At 56.2% G+C, this 17,094-nt stretch overlaps 2 protein-coding genes across 2 annotated transcripts; both read left to right on the top strand.

The window, feature by feature from the left end:
• Positions 1-282: 282 nt before the first annotated feature.
• Positions 283-11,568, top strand: UBE4A (ubiquitination factor E4A; the record flags this gene model as incomplete). Its single annotated transcript, XM_082009876.1, has 19 exons — positions 283-403; positions 481-657; positions 934-1,046; positions 1,715-1,867; positions 1,998-2,157; positions 2,358-2,560; positions 2,791-2,982; positions 3,883-4,216; positions 4,461-4,587; positions 5,503-5,810; positions 6,738-6,870; positions 7,919-8,106; positions 8,515-8,615; positions 8,723-8,836; positions 9,704-9,878; positions 10,022-10,202; positions 10,641-10,788; positions 11,083-11,240; positions 11,430-11,568. 19 exons carry the CDS (start codon positions 283-285, stop codon positions 11,566-11,568), a joined length of 3,225 nt encoding a protein of 1,074 aa, XP_081866002.1.
• Positions 11,569-12,449: 881 nt separating this feature from the next.
• Positions 12,450-14,617, top strand: ATP5MG (ATP synthase membrane subunit g). The gene is made up of 3 exons (XM_082010059.1): positions 12,450-12,550; positions 12,693-12,853; positions 14,432-14,617. The coding sequence occupies exons 1-3, from the start codon at positions 12,496-12,498 to the stop codon at positions 14,528-14,530; spliced, it is 315 nt and encodes a 104-aa protein (XP_081866185.1). The 5' UTR covers positions 12,450-12,495; the 3' UTR covers positions 14,531-14,617.
• The last annotated feature ends 2,477 nt before the right edge of the window (positions 14,618-17,094 follow it).

The following is a 17,094-nucleotide window of genomic DNA, read 5'->3' as shown; positions in this document are numbered from 1 at the left end:
TTCAAAAGCGCCCGCCTCCCCGCTGCCCCGGTTTCCGGCGCACGGCCGTGACGTCTATTGTGGTGCGACGCGGTGACGCGCAGTGCTGTCCGGCGGCTGAGGTGAGGGTGGCGGGCCCGGTAAGCGCCGAGCAGGGCCGCGGCACCGGCCGGTGCCCTCACGCCGAGCGGGCCGGGCCCGCCGCGCGCCGGCGGAGCGCTGCCCGGCAGGCCCGGGCCCTGACGGCGGCTCTCCCCGCAGCCCTGCCCCGGCCTGCCCCGCATGGCGCGGCCCTGAGGGGAGATGACCGACCAGGAGAACAACAACAGCATCTCCAGCAACCCCTTCGCCGCCCTCTTCGGCTCCATCGCCGACGCCAAGCACTTCGCCGCCGTCCAGAAGCAGCAGCTGCGGCAGCTGACAGGTGGGGGGCGCGGGCGGCGGCCCTCCGGCGGAGGCGAGGCCTCCCCCGCTGGGCCGCTGAGCAGCTCTGTTTTACAGGCGACGAGACCTCGGTCAGCCAAGATGACTCCGACAACAGCGTCTCTGAGAGCCTGGACGACTGCGACTACTCGGTGGCCGAGATCAGCCGCTCCTTCCGCTCGCAGCGGGAGCTGTGCGAGCAGCTCAACATCAACCACATGATCCAGAGGATCTTCCTCATCACCCTCGACAACAGTGAGCGCTGGGAACCCTCATTCCGCCAGGAGGGCGGCCGGGCGGGGGTGGTGGGGCGGGGGCCTTACAGGCTAGGGAAGCTCCGTGGCGCTGGCCAGAGCGTGCCAGAGCCCTCTGAAGTTGAACGGGAACGCCGGGAGAGGGAACGTGCCTCAGCGCAGCGCCTTGCAGCAGGCACCTCTGCCGCGGGCAGGGCCCGGCCTCGAGCTTTCACTGCCTGCCGGCACGCTCTTTGTCACTTTGAGCGAAACACGGGTCACTCCGTGGCTTTCTCAGGTGACCCCAGCATGAAAAGTGGGAACGGGATCCCAGCGCGCTGCGTCTATCTGGAAGAAATGGCGGCGGACCTGGACGACCAGGACTGGCTGGACATGGACAACGTCGAGCAGGTAGGGCGTTCTGCTTGCTTTGGCAACAGGAATTGAATTTATTTCCTCGTAACGCAGACGCGCTGCGTCTTGCAGGCAGTCCGTCCGCTGAAGCGTAGCGTGGGGCTGCCGGCTGGCGCTTTGCTGGAAACGGCCACGGGGTTTTTGGGGTATGAGGCTGAGAAAGGTTTAGGATTTGCTGCTTGGAGCCCCTCCTGCTGGAGGCTGCAGGAGTTTGATGCCATGCGTCTCAGCTGGGGATGGGGAGGGGAACAAAGTCAGCCTGGAAGGGGTGTGAGGGAAGGCTCGTGTGCAGTTGTGGAAGGGAATTGCTGCTGGCGGCGGAGCAGTGCGCTCTCTTTTGCGCCGCCCAACAAAACTCTGTAATCGGCATTCGTGCGCACGCTTAGCTTCTTTCCCAGGCATGACAATCATTCCTGGCATGTTTTCCAGCGAAAATAACTTCTGTTAGGGGTGCTGTAGCTCTTAAAAGGGAACTGGAGAATTTGCTTAGCCAAGGAGCAAGCCTGAGGGTTCTCAGCGTGGTGTTCCCTTAATTGACGTGGCGTAGAGAGAGTTCTGCCGGGCAGAAACCATCTCGCCCGTGGTGATACAGGACCGCTTTTTCTGGCGGGGTTGTTTCTCTTCCGGGGCCGCATCGCTTTCCGTCTGTCTCTGCTGGTGCCTAGGCCCTGTTCACCCGCCTGCTGCTGCCGGAGCCTGGAAACCACCTGATTTACATGACCTCCGCCAGCACGCAGAACCTCTCCGCCGACCGGGACGCGGGGGAGAGACAGATTCTGCGCTACCTCTACGCCTGTTTCCAGAGGGCAAGAGAAGAGGTGGGCCGGGGCTTCTGACGGAGAAGGCAGCTTTGTCACCCAGCTTTCCGGTCCGGGCTGACCAAGCTGAGGTTTCAGCGGCCAGAAGCGGATGTCAGGGCCCCGGTTCTGTCTCATTCTCCTTGCGCAGATAACCAAGGTCCCGGAGAACCTGCTGCCCTTCGCCGTGCGCTGCCGGAACCTGACCGTGTCAAACACTCGCACCATCCTCCTCACCCCGGAGATTTACGTCAACCAGAACGTGTACGAGCAGCTGGCGGACCTGATGCTGGAGGCGCTGAGAGGGGCGCGTAAGTCCGGCGGGGTTGCGCCGCTCGCTTAGAGCTGCGAGGCTGCCCTTCGCGTTAAGCTCGCGGGAAGAGCCTCGTGGACTCGGGTGAAGCTTTGGCTCCCCTCGTTGCTGAAAGGGAAGGCTGCGTTTAGGTCACGGCGTGTAACCTCAATTTGGCTGTTGGAGTATCGGGAGTAACAGCCTTCCTTCCCTCACTAGACTTTGAAGACATGATGGAGTTTCTCGAGGAGGTCATAGAAGCCTTAACGATGGATGAGGAGGTGCGGACGTTTGGGGAGGTCATGGTTCCAGTGTTTGACGTTCTCTTGGGCAGAATCAAGGACCTGGACCTCTGCCAGATCCTGCTGTACACGTACCTCGATGTGCTCCTCTACTTCACGAAGCAGAAGGATATAGCAAAGGTGGGTGCCTCTGCCTGATCAAGAGCTCCGGTCATGGGTTTTATGTGCAGGGGCGTGTTTATAGGACCTAATCTGCCGGGGTCAAGCCAACAGTACCGCGCAACAGCAGCTTGCGTCTGTACTCGTACCCCTCTCCTCCTTTCTGATAGCTTGTCCCAAACCCGTAAGCGTGGTTTTGTTTTCTGCTGGGATTTTACACAACTGTCAGTACGTCCCGCTGCGTTCCCTAGGTTTTTGCAGGCTACATCCAGCCCAAGGATCCCAGCAACGGACAGATGTACCAGAAGACTTTGCTAGGCGCCATTTTAAACATCTCCTGCTTGTTAAAGACCCCCGGCGTAGTGGAGAACCACGGCTATTTTCTGAATCCATCCCGATCCAGCCCGCAAGAGATCAAAGTGCAGGAATCCAACGTTCATCAGGTGGGCTGAAGCGTGGCAGTACTGCTTCCCTGTGTGTTTTAGCGGCCTCTCGCTGCCTGAGGGTTAGAGACGCGATGTCAGGGCGTGAGTTCCGCCGCTGGCTCCTTAATAGCCTGGCCTGTGACTAAACAAGTCTCAAAGCTGCTTTGGATTGTCCAGCTGTAAAACGCGAATGGTTTAGTCTGCTTCCTTCGGTCGTGGTAACCCAAGTCTTCGTGTCGAGCAAGCTAGTTGTCTGAGCTTCGAGGAAAGGCTAGGATGGTACTTGCGGAACAGATACCGGCACTGTAACTTGAGGCTCTACGTGAGGATAATCTACCGTAGGCGCTGTAATCATCAGGAAATAGTTTTCAGTACCTGTCTTGTAACGAAAATGCCAATTGACTCCCAAGCAGAGAAGGTGACAGGCAACATTCTCTCTCATTTTGAAAGTACGTAGCTTCCTTCCTCAGGGGAACGGTGCTAGGAGGATCTCGGGGAATCTTTCAGGAGGGAACCATCGGAAAGCAGGATATAAATACAGGAGTAACCTCGGGTGCAGGAGAGGACACAGAGAAGGGCTTTCCCAGTCACGTGTTCTTTTGGGGTCGTTGTTGCTGCCAAAACGCATGAAGAACTTTGGTTTTGCTCCCCGTGGAAACAACTTGCTCTCAACTATGCTTTTGAGTGCGTCCCTCATTATTCTTGGCTGCCGGCCTCGGGATTTGACTCGCTCGTAACGCGTGTGTCGGACGGGTGGTTAATAGAGGCGACTTGGCCGGGGTTTACTTTGAAACCCCTGCCCCTGAAGAGCAGGATGCGGTGAGAAGCCGGGAGAGCTCTGAGAGCGTTAACGACGGGAGAGGCAAAAGAGCGATCTCGCCAATGACTCCCTCGACCGCATTGTGTTCCCTGTAACAGTTTATGGCCCAGTTCCACGAGAAGATCTACCAGATGCTGAAGAACCTGTTGCAGCTCTCTCCGGAGACGAAGCACAGGATTCTCTCCTGGCTGGGGAACTGCCTCCACGCGAATGCGGGCCGCACCAAAATCTGGGCTAACCAGATGCCGGAGATCTTCTTCCAGATGTACGCCTCAGATGCCTTCTTCCTCAACTTGGGAGCTGCCCTCCTGAAGCTGTGCCAGCCCTTCTGCAAACCAAAATCTTCCAGGCTGCTAACCTTCAACCCTACTTACTGTGCACTGAAGGAGCTGAACGAAGAGGAGAGGAGGAGTAAGAATGTACATATCAAAGGTGCGTCCAAAGCTCGGGGGAGGAAGGGAGCGAGAAAGGGCATCTCTTCAGCTCCTTACCGCTCCCAGCAGTGCCCTCTCAACATGTGCCCTTGAGAGGAGCAGGGGGTGAGGTGAAAATAAATAAAACGCTGCCCAGCGTCACCGGCGGTTGTTTTGTGTTTTCAGCGGGTGCCCTTTTCGAGCCCTCTGCTCACCAGCGCTGCTGGGTAGTACTTGACGCAGAGATGCTTTTTTCGTTCCAGGTTTGGAAAAAGAAACATGCTTGATACCCGCTCTGAGCGACCAAGAGCCAGAGTTTGCGAGCAGCTACAATCTGGTGACGGAAAACCTGGTCCTCACACAGTACACCCTTCACTTGGGATTTCACAGGTAACTACTCTCGGATCGCCCCCGGTGCTGTTTTCCGCCTGTGTACGGCCACCTAAATTTTTAGTAAATATTCAGAATACGGAGTAGGCCACTTGAGCTGCCGGCTGTCTTGCGCAGCGCATTTCGACTGACGTTTGAGCCTAGGGCCGACTGATTTCGGACAGAAGTTTTGTCTGTTGGCGCTCACACTTAACGGTAGCGGTCTTACAGGCTCCATGTTATTTATAGAAGCGTAACAACCAAGTGCTGGGTGTCTGTGGGTTGCTCGGGGGAGGGGGCCTCCGGCGTCTCGGTTCTCTACTAGAAAGCATCTTGGCAGCAGAGCACCTGCCCGTTGCGAGCTCTCTGAACCACCCCAGCAAACAGATTTAACAGGAAGCAGAAACGCAAGGTAGCCATCCGTTTCCAGGAAAGGATTTTCCGGACATGAACACGCACTCCTTTCCTCAGCTTCCCTCTGCAGATTGTTGCCTGGATACTGTGAGGTCACTGCTGATCAAAGCACTGTCCCCTTCTGGTTTATTTTCTAATTGTAGAAATAGACGAAAAAGTTATGCAAGTGGCTTGTTGCTGGGAAACTGAAAATGTTGCCTTGCCGGTGTCTCTTGGGCTTGCCGGATCCCTGACCTTGGTAACCTAAAGGGGTTCGCAGCTGCGCCGGCTCCTGGTCGGTTTTGAGGGCTTTGCTGCTTGCTCTGCAGACCGCTGCAGTTCCTCAGCATGGTCTGGTGTCCTCCTAAACCTTGGCTTGCCTTTGGAGAAAGGCTTCCCGTCACTGGACCCCCAGGCAGACTACCCACAGGAAACAGGCGGAACAGGATAAAAGCACGCACTAGCTTCCCTGTTCCTTAGGTGCTCTCTACTGAACGTATATACATCTCGTCTCATCCCCTCCTTGCCTTGTTTTCCATGTAGGTTACACGACCAGATGGTAAAGATAAACCAAAGCCTTCACCGCCTGCAAGTAGCGTGGCGAGAAGCTCAGCAGAGCTCCAGCCCTGCTGCCGACAGCCTCAGGGAGCAGTTCGAGCGCCTGATGACCATCTATCTCTCCACCAAGACGGCGATGACGGAGCCGCAGATGCTGCAGAACTGCCTGAATCTGCAGGTGTCCATGGCGGTTCTGCTCGTGCAGCTGGCCGTGGGAAACCACGGGACGGAGCCGCTAGAGCTGACCTTCCCGCTGCCCGAGGTGGAAAACAGCGCGTTGGCCTATGTGCCAGGTGAAGCCGCTTGTCCTGCTGGCGGTCGGTCTGGGTGCCTGCCGCAGTTAACGGTCCAAGTCTAGAGCTACTCGCGTAATAGTGCGTTTAGAGTAGTTAACGCGTACGTGGCCCGGCTACTTAAGATGTTTGTAGCACCTGGGTTTCCTCTATACTGAGATGGGTAACGGACATTCTGCCTTTGAAAAGAAGGGTTCCCGAGCGTGTAAGCAGGTGTAGTCGAGGCCAGCCGCAACTTCAGAAAGGTCAGCAGCGAGGTCAGAAGCTCCAAAGAAACCTGGGACTTCCGAGTTCACCTTACAGGTGGTGAGGTGCCACCTGTAATGTCACAACTGTGGTGCCATCCAGATGAGCGCTGGGAAAGCTGTCCGAGGATGCGCTTTTCTGTCGGGGGGCAGGACACGGGTGCTACGACTGAGAGCATCTTTCTTTGCGCAGAATACCATCTCTGAAAAGAGAGTCGCTATCCCCTTTAAAATTTGGGGCTTTCTGAGGGGGTGTACTGAGCGTATTGATGGCCACTCACCTTCTAAAGGTCCCACTCACAGCCGAGTTGCAAAGTTTTGCCGAAAACCGTATTGATTTACTATTCTCCCGATGCACAAAGCCCTCCCTGTGGCTTCTGTCATCTAGAGATTCTCTTCCCTGTTGTTTTTTTTTTTTTTCTGTAACGGTGCGTGCAGCCGGCAGACGGCTGCTGGGTTTCACCCTGTACGTGATCTGGCTCCTGAGAGAGGTGAAGGCAATTCTTTGTGTTACCAATCTCATCGGGCTGGGCATCCTTCACGACTGCGGTGTTCTGATGCAGCTAGTTAGTTCCTGAAACTTCGGTTGGAATCGAGGCGATGAGGGGAGAGGACGCCGGAGGCTTGAAAAGGGCAAAATGAGCCGCCTGAGGCGGAACTCATGCGCAATCTCTGTTCACAGAATTCTTTGCCGATAATCTGGGAGACTTCTTCATTTTCCTGCGGCGTTTCGCTGATGACATCTTGGAGACTTCTGCCGATTCTCTGGAGCACGTCCTCCACTTTGTTACTGTTTTCATGGGCGATGTGGAGAGGTAAGTGCAGCCCTGGGTGCGAGCCCTGTATCCACAGAGCACCAAGAGAGGAACAAGCGAGTGGAAATTGTCAGAGGTGTCTCGAAGCTTGGTTTATTGAGCCGCGAGTGGGTTGATCTCATTGGAAAAGCTAAATTCTGCCCGCAGGAGGCACAGTGAGCAAGGCCCTGCCTGAAGGACGTGGGCTTCACACGAGGCGCGGATGGGATTTGGTGTCCAAATACTACTTCGGTCGTATTACGCAAGAGCTGTGTCAGCTAGAGCCGTCTTAGTACTTGTTTAAGGAAGCTATTTGGATTGATCTGTTTGGAGTATCTCTATGAAGTCTGCTATGGTAACTGAGCACTGAACAGAATTGAGTAGTTTTATCGATCTTCTTGATAAGACACCGCCGCCTAAACTACATTTCTGCTGTTGGTTTGTTTGTACTCGCATGTGTAAATACAGTGAACTCTCAGTGGCGGCAAGAGCAGATGGAGATCTCACTGGGTAGGCAGCACTCACCGTCCCTGGGCTGGCCCCGGGAGATGGAGGCTGTAGTTCTTCCTGGCAGTACACTTACGGCGTGACCTTGGGCGGGTGGTTTGGTGTCTGCCTCACATGTGCAGCGGAAAAGAGTTAGACCCTCACCTCGGTGATCTGTCGGGTACTAGACAGCAGGCAAAGCGCTTTGGGCTTAGAGCGTAAATTGGAAGCAGGTCGCTGGGCAAGAAGTCAACAGCTGGGACGAGTCAGGTTTGCCACAGCTGACAAGCAAGCATGGGCTGCGAGCAATGAGCGCTGCTGGGGAGGGAGGGAAGCAGCAGCTTTGCTGTTCCCACACCCTCTTGCCTCTCTGCCTGAGATTGAACTGAGCGTGCGCCTTCGTCCCGTGGCTCCGGTATTGAGAGGGAGCCACTGGAGGCCCGTGGTCGTTTTACAGGCGGTCAGCAACAGCTGGGTGCCCCTGCATGGATGTGCGCCGCTCCCGGAGCGTTTCCTGAGGAGCTCGGTCCCCGCACCCCGGCCCTCATGCCATGCTGGATTTGCTTTGTTTTTTCTCTTGCAGGATGAAAAATCCTCATCTGCGAGCCAAGCTGGCAGAGGTGTTGGAAGCTGTGATGCCTCACTTAGATCAGGCCCAGAACCCGCTCGTCTCGAGCGTGTTTCATCGCAAGCGAGTGTTCTGCTCTTACCAGAACGCGGCCCATCTTGCCGAGGCGCTTATCAAAGTGTTTGTGGATATAGAGTTTACCGGTAAGGGGAAGAGTTGTCTACCTTCTGTAACATCTGCAGGGGGCATGTCTCCAGGGTTTGAAGTACGTCGGTGAAAACAAAGGAATCTGTTTGCACTTTGTTAAGCCGCTCAGGCGCGTTAGGCAGGCGGCATTCCAGCCAAGCATCGGTCTTTGCCAACTTCTGGCTCGTGCCTGACTGTGACTGTCTAGAAAGGGTGATCTCCGGAGCTCGAGCTTTTCAGCTCCGTCCTCGCCTGTCGTCTTCCGCTGTGGGATCTGTCGTACTGCTTTGAAATCGGTGACGAGATGTCACTGCTTGGCACGGGAGCAGGGTTTCTACTTCAAACACACCGTGAACAGGAATTAGCAACCCCTGCCTGTGCCTGTTGCCCACCTGAAACGCTCTTTAACTTTTGCTTATGTCTAGGTGACCCGCATCAGTTTGAACAGAAGTTTAACTATCGCCGTCCCATGTATCCCATTCTGAGGTACATGTGGGGCACAGATTCGTACCGGCAGAGCATAAAGGTGAGGCGGGAGGCGCGTATATAAGCAGCTCTTCGTGAAGCGCGTGGATCCGTGTCCTGCCATTGGGACTGTTCCCAGAGCTTTAATAGTTCTCTCGTTATTTGCAGGCTCTGGCTGATTACGCCTCAGAGAACCTGGAGGCAATGAATCCCCCTCTGTTCCTGCGTTTCCTTAACTTGCTCATGAACGATGCCATTTTCCTGTTGGATGAAGCCATACAGGTAGGGCTGAGCGCGTGCGCTGTCGGCGTCACGTAAGCAACAGTTCTTGCTCCCTTGGAGACGGCCGGGTTGCAATAGTGACCTTCTGTCCCTAGAACCACATCAGTTGCTCTGGTCCTGCCCAGTGAATCTGAGCAGTAGATACTTGCAGGAAACGATTCCAGGCTGGCGTGGCCAATGCCCTGGGAGAAGGGGTAAAGGCAAAGGGACGGTGGGGTCTGGGGCGCTGCACACCGGGCATTTTCCTCCCGCCCGTTGGTCTCGGGAGGCAGGTCAGAACAAAGAGGAACAAAAGGGCTTTTTCAGATCCAGCATGAGGCATGCTGGGAGAGGTGCGAGGAAATCTGCTTGTTGCTAATCTGGACGCAGCCAGGCTTTAAACAACCTCTGTGGTTTTTGATTATCAAATCCCCTTGGCCTTTGCGCAGGTGCTTTATCCGAACAAAGGCCTTTTGTCTCCAGGCAGCTCTCCTTTGGGTTTACAAGGCGACTGCCAGGTGAACGCGTGTCCCTGGTGCACGGTGATTGTCTCTCCACGCCTTTCAGAGCTGCCTGTCGCTCCTAGAAAGGGCTTTTTTTGGGGAGCTTTTACCTGCCGTAGAATTGACCGTCCAGGCAGATAAGACGGGTGATGTGGATATCGCCCACCTGGTTGTGAACATTTGTGGACTTTCTACGGTTTGCTGCCTAAACAAATGTTCTGTGTTTTGTGAACTGTGTGTGGCTGTGAGAGGCCATTTCAAGCACTCTGTTGTACCTTCCGCATCCCGAATTGGCCTCTGTCAGCCCGGAGCAGTGCAGAACGGGTCCGGCTTAGCCGTCATTACCCATTTACCTCCCATGCGCGTCCCTGCCATGTCTTTGCAGTACCTCAGTAAGATTAAAGTTCAGCAGATCGAGAAGGACCGTGGCGAATGGGACAGCCTGTCCCAGGAGGCTCGCCGTGAGAAGGAGTCGAGCCTGCAGATGTTCGGTCAGCTGGCGCGCTTCCACAACATCATGTCCAACGAAACCATTGGCACTCTGGCCTTCCTGACCTCAGGTAGGGAGAGCAACCCCTCCAGGCTGCCGGGAGCCGGAGAAGGGCCCTGCCTGGGAACAGGCGGGCGCGAACTTGGTTTACGGGGTGGTCGGAGTGGGAGAGGATTGCTGTGGAGCTCAGGGAACTGCTGGTTTCTGTTCCAGAAATTAAGTCCCTGTTTGTGCATCCTTTCCTTGCCGAGCGCATCATCTCCATGCTCAACTATTTTCTACAACACCTCGTTGGCCCTAAAATGGGAGCTTTGAAAGTCAAGGATTTCAGCGAGTTTGACTTCAAGCCGCAGCAGCTCGTGTCTGACATATGTACCATCTACCTAAACCTTGGGTAGGTAACAAGGGAGAGAGCTGGCACGTGGGGTGGCGGGACCCATCCCGGGGTTGTCCTGGCTGGCAGAGCCCGGTGGCCCCCTCTGTCGCGGGGCGGAAGCCTCCCCTCTGCAAAGGGCACTAACAGAATGGCTCTGTGTGCTTACTGTGTGCCTTTTGGAAGCGTGCTGTGTTCTTGGGTTACAGTCTTAATTTAAATTACACAGGGAAGTCGGCTGCAACCCAGCTAGCAGGGATGGAAGTTAAGCACAGTCATGGTTACATTCATGCCTTGGGTCACTCTGGAGAGGACACGGGAGAAACACTTAATTACAGTCAAGCTTTTCTCTCGCTTTGAGTTCTGTGCTGCAGTAACGCAGCTGTTGTGCGGACTGTGTTTCGCAGCCTGGTAAATGTGGATTCTTAAACTTTTGCTCTCTTTAAACTTGTCGTCCAGGGATGAAGAAAACTTCTGTGCCACGGTGCCCAAGGACGGCCGCTCCTATTCACCGATGCTCTTTGCCCAGACCGTTCGGGTTCTGAAGAAAATCAACAAGCCTGGCAACATGATAGTGTCTTTCAGTAACCTGGCTGAGAGGATCAAGGTGAGAAGCAGAGTGAATTTAAGCTCAAAACCCACCCCACCCCCACCCCCACCCCCCCCCCCCAAAAAAAAGGTGAAACTGATTCCTGGCGTCCTTTTCCCCTCTGTGTATCGCTGCGTCTTTGCTGTGGAGCTGGATTTCTGGGAGTGGGGCTTCCTCTGAGGCTCAGGTGGGGCAGTGGGGAGGGCTCCTTGCCCATGCAGGCCTGTAAGTGCTTTAGCTACAGGTTAGGACCAAACCTGGCTTTTAGAGACTCTGTCTCCCAGCTCTTTAAAAGCAGTGTGCGCCCACCAGTCTCTTGCAGACCGCCAGCAGCAGGAGGAGGAGACATACGCGGACGCCTGCGATGAATTCCTGGATCCGATCATGAGCACTCTGATGTCAGACCCTGTGATACTGCCCTCCTCCCGTGTCACTGTGGACCGCTCGACTATAGCCCGGCACCTCCTCAGGTACAGGACTGGTAGTTTTTGGGGACATCTTTTGCTTCTCTGGTGATACCTGGTCTTGGTGCCTTTGCTTCACTTAACAGCAAGAAGATCATGACAGTCTTCCTGGCCTATTTTTATCTTTTTTTAATTTTAATTTTATTTCTAGCACCAGGACCGTCCAAATAATCTCCTCAATGATTTGTATTCCAGTGACCAGACAGATCCTTTCAATCGGAGCCCCCTCACTATGGACCAGATCAGACCAAACACAGAGCTTAAAGAGAAGATCCAGCGGTGGCTTGCGGAGAGGAAAAAGCAGAAGGAGGAGCTGGAGGACACGCTGAACTGAAAAGCAGGATCTCATCCCTAAACCTACAATCACTGGCAAGATCAATGCCTCGCAGAGGTAGCAGCTGGAGCTCCAGAGCATCTGTGCAACTTGCCACCTTAATCAAGATCGCATTTAGTGCATTGCTGCCGCCTCCGGAGTCTCTCCTAGGACCTTCCCTTCCATCCCTTGTTCTGTCTTTTCCTTTCGAGACTTATTCTTAAATACTAAGACTTTCCACTGCACTACAGCTTCGATCCTCTGCCCCGTGGGAAGACCACAGCCTCCTCTGCATGGCCTGGTGTTGCGGCCCTCTGACTACTTGCTCTTGGTGTTGGCCATGTTCTTTCCCAGCAACGCCAAAAACCTGCCTCTGTTCTGTTGCTGTGTTTAAACTCTGTAACCGTCGGTTCAAGGGGAGAGCGATGCCTGTGCAGCTGCTCACAGGGTTAAATGCAGGAAGGGAGCCGAGGTGGTCGGTTATGCCCCGTTGTACATGCCGGATGTGGAGCAGCGTTTCTTTTCCAAATGGTCTGTGGGAACAGAGGGGCAGTGGAAATTAAACACAGAGATGACCTTACAGCGGGCAGTGGTGGTCTGGCTGTGAGCAGGGAGGCCCTAGCTGTAGAAAAGCCTCTTGGCTTTGGCTCGGAGGGATAGGGTCCGGCTACCTGCCCCGGTGCAGGGAGCTTGGGCACGAGTGGGTCCGGCCCCCGTGGGCCGAGCCGCCGGCAGCAGCGCCGCCCGGGTCTCGAACCAGCGGCGGCCGCGGCGGCTGCGCGCCGCGCCCCGCCCCGCGCACGTGGCCCGGGGTCCTCTCTGCGGGCTGCCCGCGGCAGCCGCCTGCCGGGCGCGCGGGCGGCAGGCGGCGCGCGGGCAGCCGCGGCGGCGGGGTCCTGGCGGCGGCAGCGGCGGCGGCGGGGTGACATTCAGCTCGGGCCCCGCAGCATGGCGCAGAGGCTGGCGCAGCGCATCGCCGCCCGCGGGCCTCAGCTCCTCAGCGGTGAGCGACGGGGCGGGGAGCGGGGCGCCACCCGGGCAGAGGGGCGGCCGCGCCGCGCGGCGGGAGGGACGGGCCCGGGGAGGCCCCGCGGGCGCCTGCCGTTGGGATGAACGCCTTGCCTTCCCTTTCCCTCTCCCGGCAGCCGCCGTGGCGTACTCGAAGCCGCGCTTGGCCACGTTCTGGTACTACGCCAAGGTGGAGCTGGCCCCGCCGACCCCCGCCGAGATCCCCCGGGCCATCGACAGCATGAAGGCCATGGTCAGGAGCTTCCAGAGCGGCCGCCTGGCACAGCTCACCGTCAGGGTAACGGCGGGCTGGTGGGAGCGGAGGGGAAGGGCCTCGGCGGTGTGGGGGGGGAGCTTTAACCTGCAGGCTTCGTGCCGCCCCTGGAGCGCCCCGGCTCCGCTCGCGGCGTCAGGCCCCCTGCGACTCCAGCCCGCTGGCAGGCCCTGAGCTGGTTCAGAGGCGCAACCTCCCTGCATGTGCCTCTGCCCGGGAGGCCCTGGGCTGCGGGGCTCTTCGGATCCGTTGGCTGGCGCATGCCGGCGTTTGGGCGGCGCGGGCGCCTTCGTCTGTCGCCTGCTTCCAAGGGCCAACACTGACCTTTGGGGGGTGTTAAAATGCAGTGGGTTGGGGAGGGAGAGGGGGCACAGAGAGGGTTTGCCGTCGTTCCGGAGCATCCCTGCCGCTCCGGATGAGGTTCGCGGTAAGGCTCGCAGCCTCTTTGGTGAGTCGAGGTTGGTGTTACTCACTGTGACCATTTTATCCTCTGTTCCTGGACAGCTTGTTCTCACTCTGTGGGTTTCTGCCATTAAGTGGGGCTGTTTGCTGCAGATCATGGCCTGTTTCATGGTGGACCTTCCCCTTTTTTCTCCCAAATCCTGAGAGCTGTCCCATTGCCTCACTGCTCTGATTTTTTTTTTTGCTGAGGCTTTTCCGCTCCCTCCTATCTGCTCCCCACAGAACACCCAGGTCACACTGCCTTCCTTTCTCCTCCTCCTCTGTGCGGCCACCGCGTAGCAATGAATCCAGGCGGCGGTCCCTGCAAACCCCCGCCCACTGTGAGACTGGTCCTCACGGGACTCGATGCTTGCTGCAGTGGGTTTCTGTCGTCTGGGCTGCTGTTACGCCTGGCGGTCCAAAGATGTGTTTTGTTTGGTGCCTGACTTTCGTATTTACAAAAACTTACCCGTTTTTTCTGGCTAAGCTGAGGAACAGGCGAATTCTGCAGCCTCTTCAGGTCCTGCTAGTTGTAGTCTCTGAGCCACGGGTGTTCAGTGCAATGTTTTCCAAGACCTGACTTAACCAGCGGCACGCTAGCTTGAAATGCTCTGCTTGTGCCTCGGTAGACAAGCGAGCTGCTGTCAACAAGGCTCGAAGCTCAAGAATGTAGGGGCCAAGAGTTGAAAGCGTTTTATTGTATCAGCTTTGCCTTAACACTTCCCTGCCTGGGCTGGGCTGTGCTTGTGTTCCTCAGGCCCCCGGTGTTATCTGTCTGACGGAAGAGAGTATCAGTAGGCGGCTGATTTACTCCAGCCATCTGGAACAGCTGCTTTTATCGCTCGGGCTTGAAATTAGCGTGTTTCCCACGGAGATGGTTTAAGAAACGATCTTTTGGAAGGGCTGTAAGAAACCAGGAAAGATAACTGATGCTGTATTGAATGTTTTAGAGCCATCTTAGTGGTGTGGTCTGCGGGGGGCGTGGCTGAACACAATAAACGCTCAGTTGTGCTTTTGGGGTTTTTGCTTAAACTGTTGCCTCATGAATTGGTTGAGCGCTTCGTTGGTCGTATGTGGAGCTTGATTACAGGAGCGAGGAAGGAAGCTGTCGCGGGAGCAAACTATCTAACTGGTGGCTTTTTTTTTTTTTTTCCCCCCCAGGAAGCACTGAGGAACGGTCTGGTGGCCACGGAGGTGCTGATGTGGTTTTACATCGGGGAGATCATAGGCAAGGGCGGCCTGATTGGGTACAACGTCTGAAGGCTCATCCTCAGTAATGCCGTCTTTGCTGCCATGGTCCTGAGTCTGTAACGGGGTCTGTGACAATAAAGCCAGGAACTGATGTCGAGCTGTCGTGGTCTTTTGTGGCGGTTGGGGTGCGAGCCTGTCCCCGACCCGGTCATGCTGCCGGCCGTGGAGGTCGGCTCCTCGGAGCGGTAGCGGCCTGAAGGCCGCTCCCCTGAGACAGCACCAAAGTTGGCTTGGTGACGCCGCTGTTCATTGTCACGCCTGTGTTTGGTCTTTGGACAGCCGCTGTGCCTTGGCTGCGGCATCAGGAAAGTTGTGAGAGTCCCCATTTCAAACGGACAGTGCAAATGCTTTCATTTGTTTCTGAACATATTTCACATCAGCTAGTGGGAACCAGAAAGAAATACCAGTACTTTATTTGCACTGTCAAACGATATCTGCCATGGCTTACGTCGTAGGGTACGTAGCATTATTCCACCTAATTCTGCTGGGGTACAGCTTGTTGAGTGGAAGCCTTGGAAGGTAAGCGGAGCTTTACTCTACGTGTCATCTTAGCTCACCACCGGCTGCAGGCGTAAGCTGTCCGGAACTCCGCGAGCTTGCTTGTCTTCAAACAGCTTTTCTAAAGGTGTATACAAAATCCTGGTGACATCACCTGCACTCCCACAGGTTAGTTTTCGGGAAAAAATTTGTAGAAGGAGTTCTCTGAAGCTGGGGTCCTGTTGGGGTAGGGCTTAACTCTTTTTATTGTCCTAGAAGATGGTTCCCAGGCAATATTGCTTCTTGTTGATGCTGGCATCGTATCGGCTTCTCCTTTGCTCCTCTGGGCCTTGCGTTCAGCTCCCCGGTGAACCCGCAGCCCCCCAGCTTGGCTGCCCCGAGTGACCCCAACGTCTCTGGGGTGGCTGCGCCAGTAGCACAACGATTTCTATTCTCCCTGCAACGGAGCTGACCTTCTCAACGCTTCATCCCAGCAGGAAGCCTCTTGGACTCCTGACAGGTAGCACAGGTGAGCTCACACGCTTCAGATTAGGTGACTGGAAGGTCGTCGGTGGCAGTGCTGGGATGTTTGGGGGGGGAGGGGGTGGTGTTAAAAAGAAGGGTTTGTGACCCAGCAGCTGTGGGTCACAACTTGTGACGAAGACACTGGTCACGTCCAGGCGATATCTGGGGTAAGTGAGGCTAAAACCTTGCTGGCTTCCACAGGTGAGTCTGCGGGAGGGGCAGCGATGGCACCTGGCCTTCCCCCCCCCACCCCCCCAACCTTACTGCCCTGCATTCACTTCTCCCCATACGCCAGCCCAGGAGATGGCAATTTCTGCACGGCCAAGCAGCAGCGGTCCTGGAAAACCTCATTTATTCCTGGGGAGCTGGGTGCTCCTGTTGCTTCCTTTGCTGCCGAGGACCTTGCAATTTCTCTCTCCCCTCTGCGGAGGGGACGCTTTCTCCCAAAGGGCACTGGCAAATTTAACCAGGGCCGAAGCCCGCTGCTCTGGCCGAGAGAGGGTGAAGGATAGCCCCAAGAACTCTTTGCTCCCGTCTTCACAAACCCATTGCCCAGCAGATAAATACCCATGAGAGGAACGTGTCAGGCCCCTTGGTGGGGGGCTGCAGCACATGCCCCTTAAAAAGAGACCGACAGAAGGGTCACAATTGGCACTTAAAGTGTGATCTTGAGTTGCAGAAGGCTTCTGGACCCAAAAGAGCCTCCCTGAAAGCAAGTCCGCCTGATCTCGCTCAGAGGCCTGCCTGCCCTGTGCAACTCGTTCCCACCCGCATGTTCCGTTCTCTGCGGGCCGACGCTTGTAGGCACTCAGGAGCGGGCCCTATGCTGCCCCTGGCACGCCGGCGCGGGGGCTGTCAAACCCGCTGTGTTTGGAGGGTTAAACTCGACTAGTAAAGCATGGGACAGCTTAGAAAGGCCCCAGTCCCTTTCACGCTCCCTAGAGAGACAGAAACCACGTAGCTGTAATTTTCCTCCCTGGGACTCCTCGTGAGAAGCCACCCTGGCCCCGCTCCCAAAGCAGAACCCCAGCAGCACATCAAATGTGAAAGGGCCAGAAGCGGCGTCTGCAAAACCTTTTCTGTCCTCCCCGGTAGCATTCGGTTGCTTCTGTAAGGGGCACGCAGCCTTCCTCTCCTCCTCAGTCACTCTATCCCTTCAGTTGACGAGCTTTATAGGAAAAACAGGCGTTTTCTGTCCCCCAAACAGAGGGGTTTTATAACCAATACTCGTGTGTTTGCAGCGTTGTGTTTCTCAGGGAATACAATGGAAACTTGTTGGATTTTAACCCCGTTTTTGCTGTGCTGTACAAGACGGAGGCGAGCCTGCAGCGTGACACCAAGGACAAGAGGGAACTGCCAGCCTAGTGCCGTCGCCGTTACCTGCATCGTGGAGATGGCACCGGGGGGGATACTGACCCGGCACACGAGGCAAGCGGGGCGAGGGGGAGCAGGGAGGAGGCGGACGGGGACGTGGAGGGGAAAGGCTGAGCCCATCGCCTCACACCACCTCGGCGCCGCTCCCCCTTCACCCAGCTGCCGGCTGGCAGTTCTCCACCCCCGGAGAGGGGCTT

The sequence above is a fragment of the Phaethon aethereus genome (assembly GCF_964289735.1).
Source record: "Phaethon aethereus genome assembly, chromosome: 23".
Lineage (NCBI taxonomy): Eukaryota > Metazoa > Chordata > Aves > Phaethontiformes > Phaethontidae > Phaethon > Phaethon aethereus.
The sequence above is the reverse complement of the archived record's forward strand: the minus strand, read 5'-3'. Positions and strand labels throughout refer to the sequence as shown.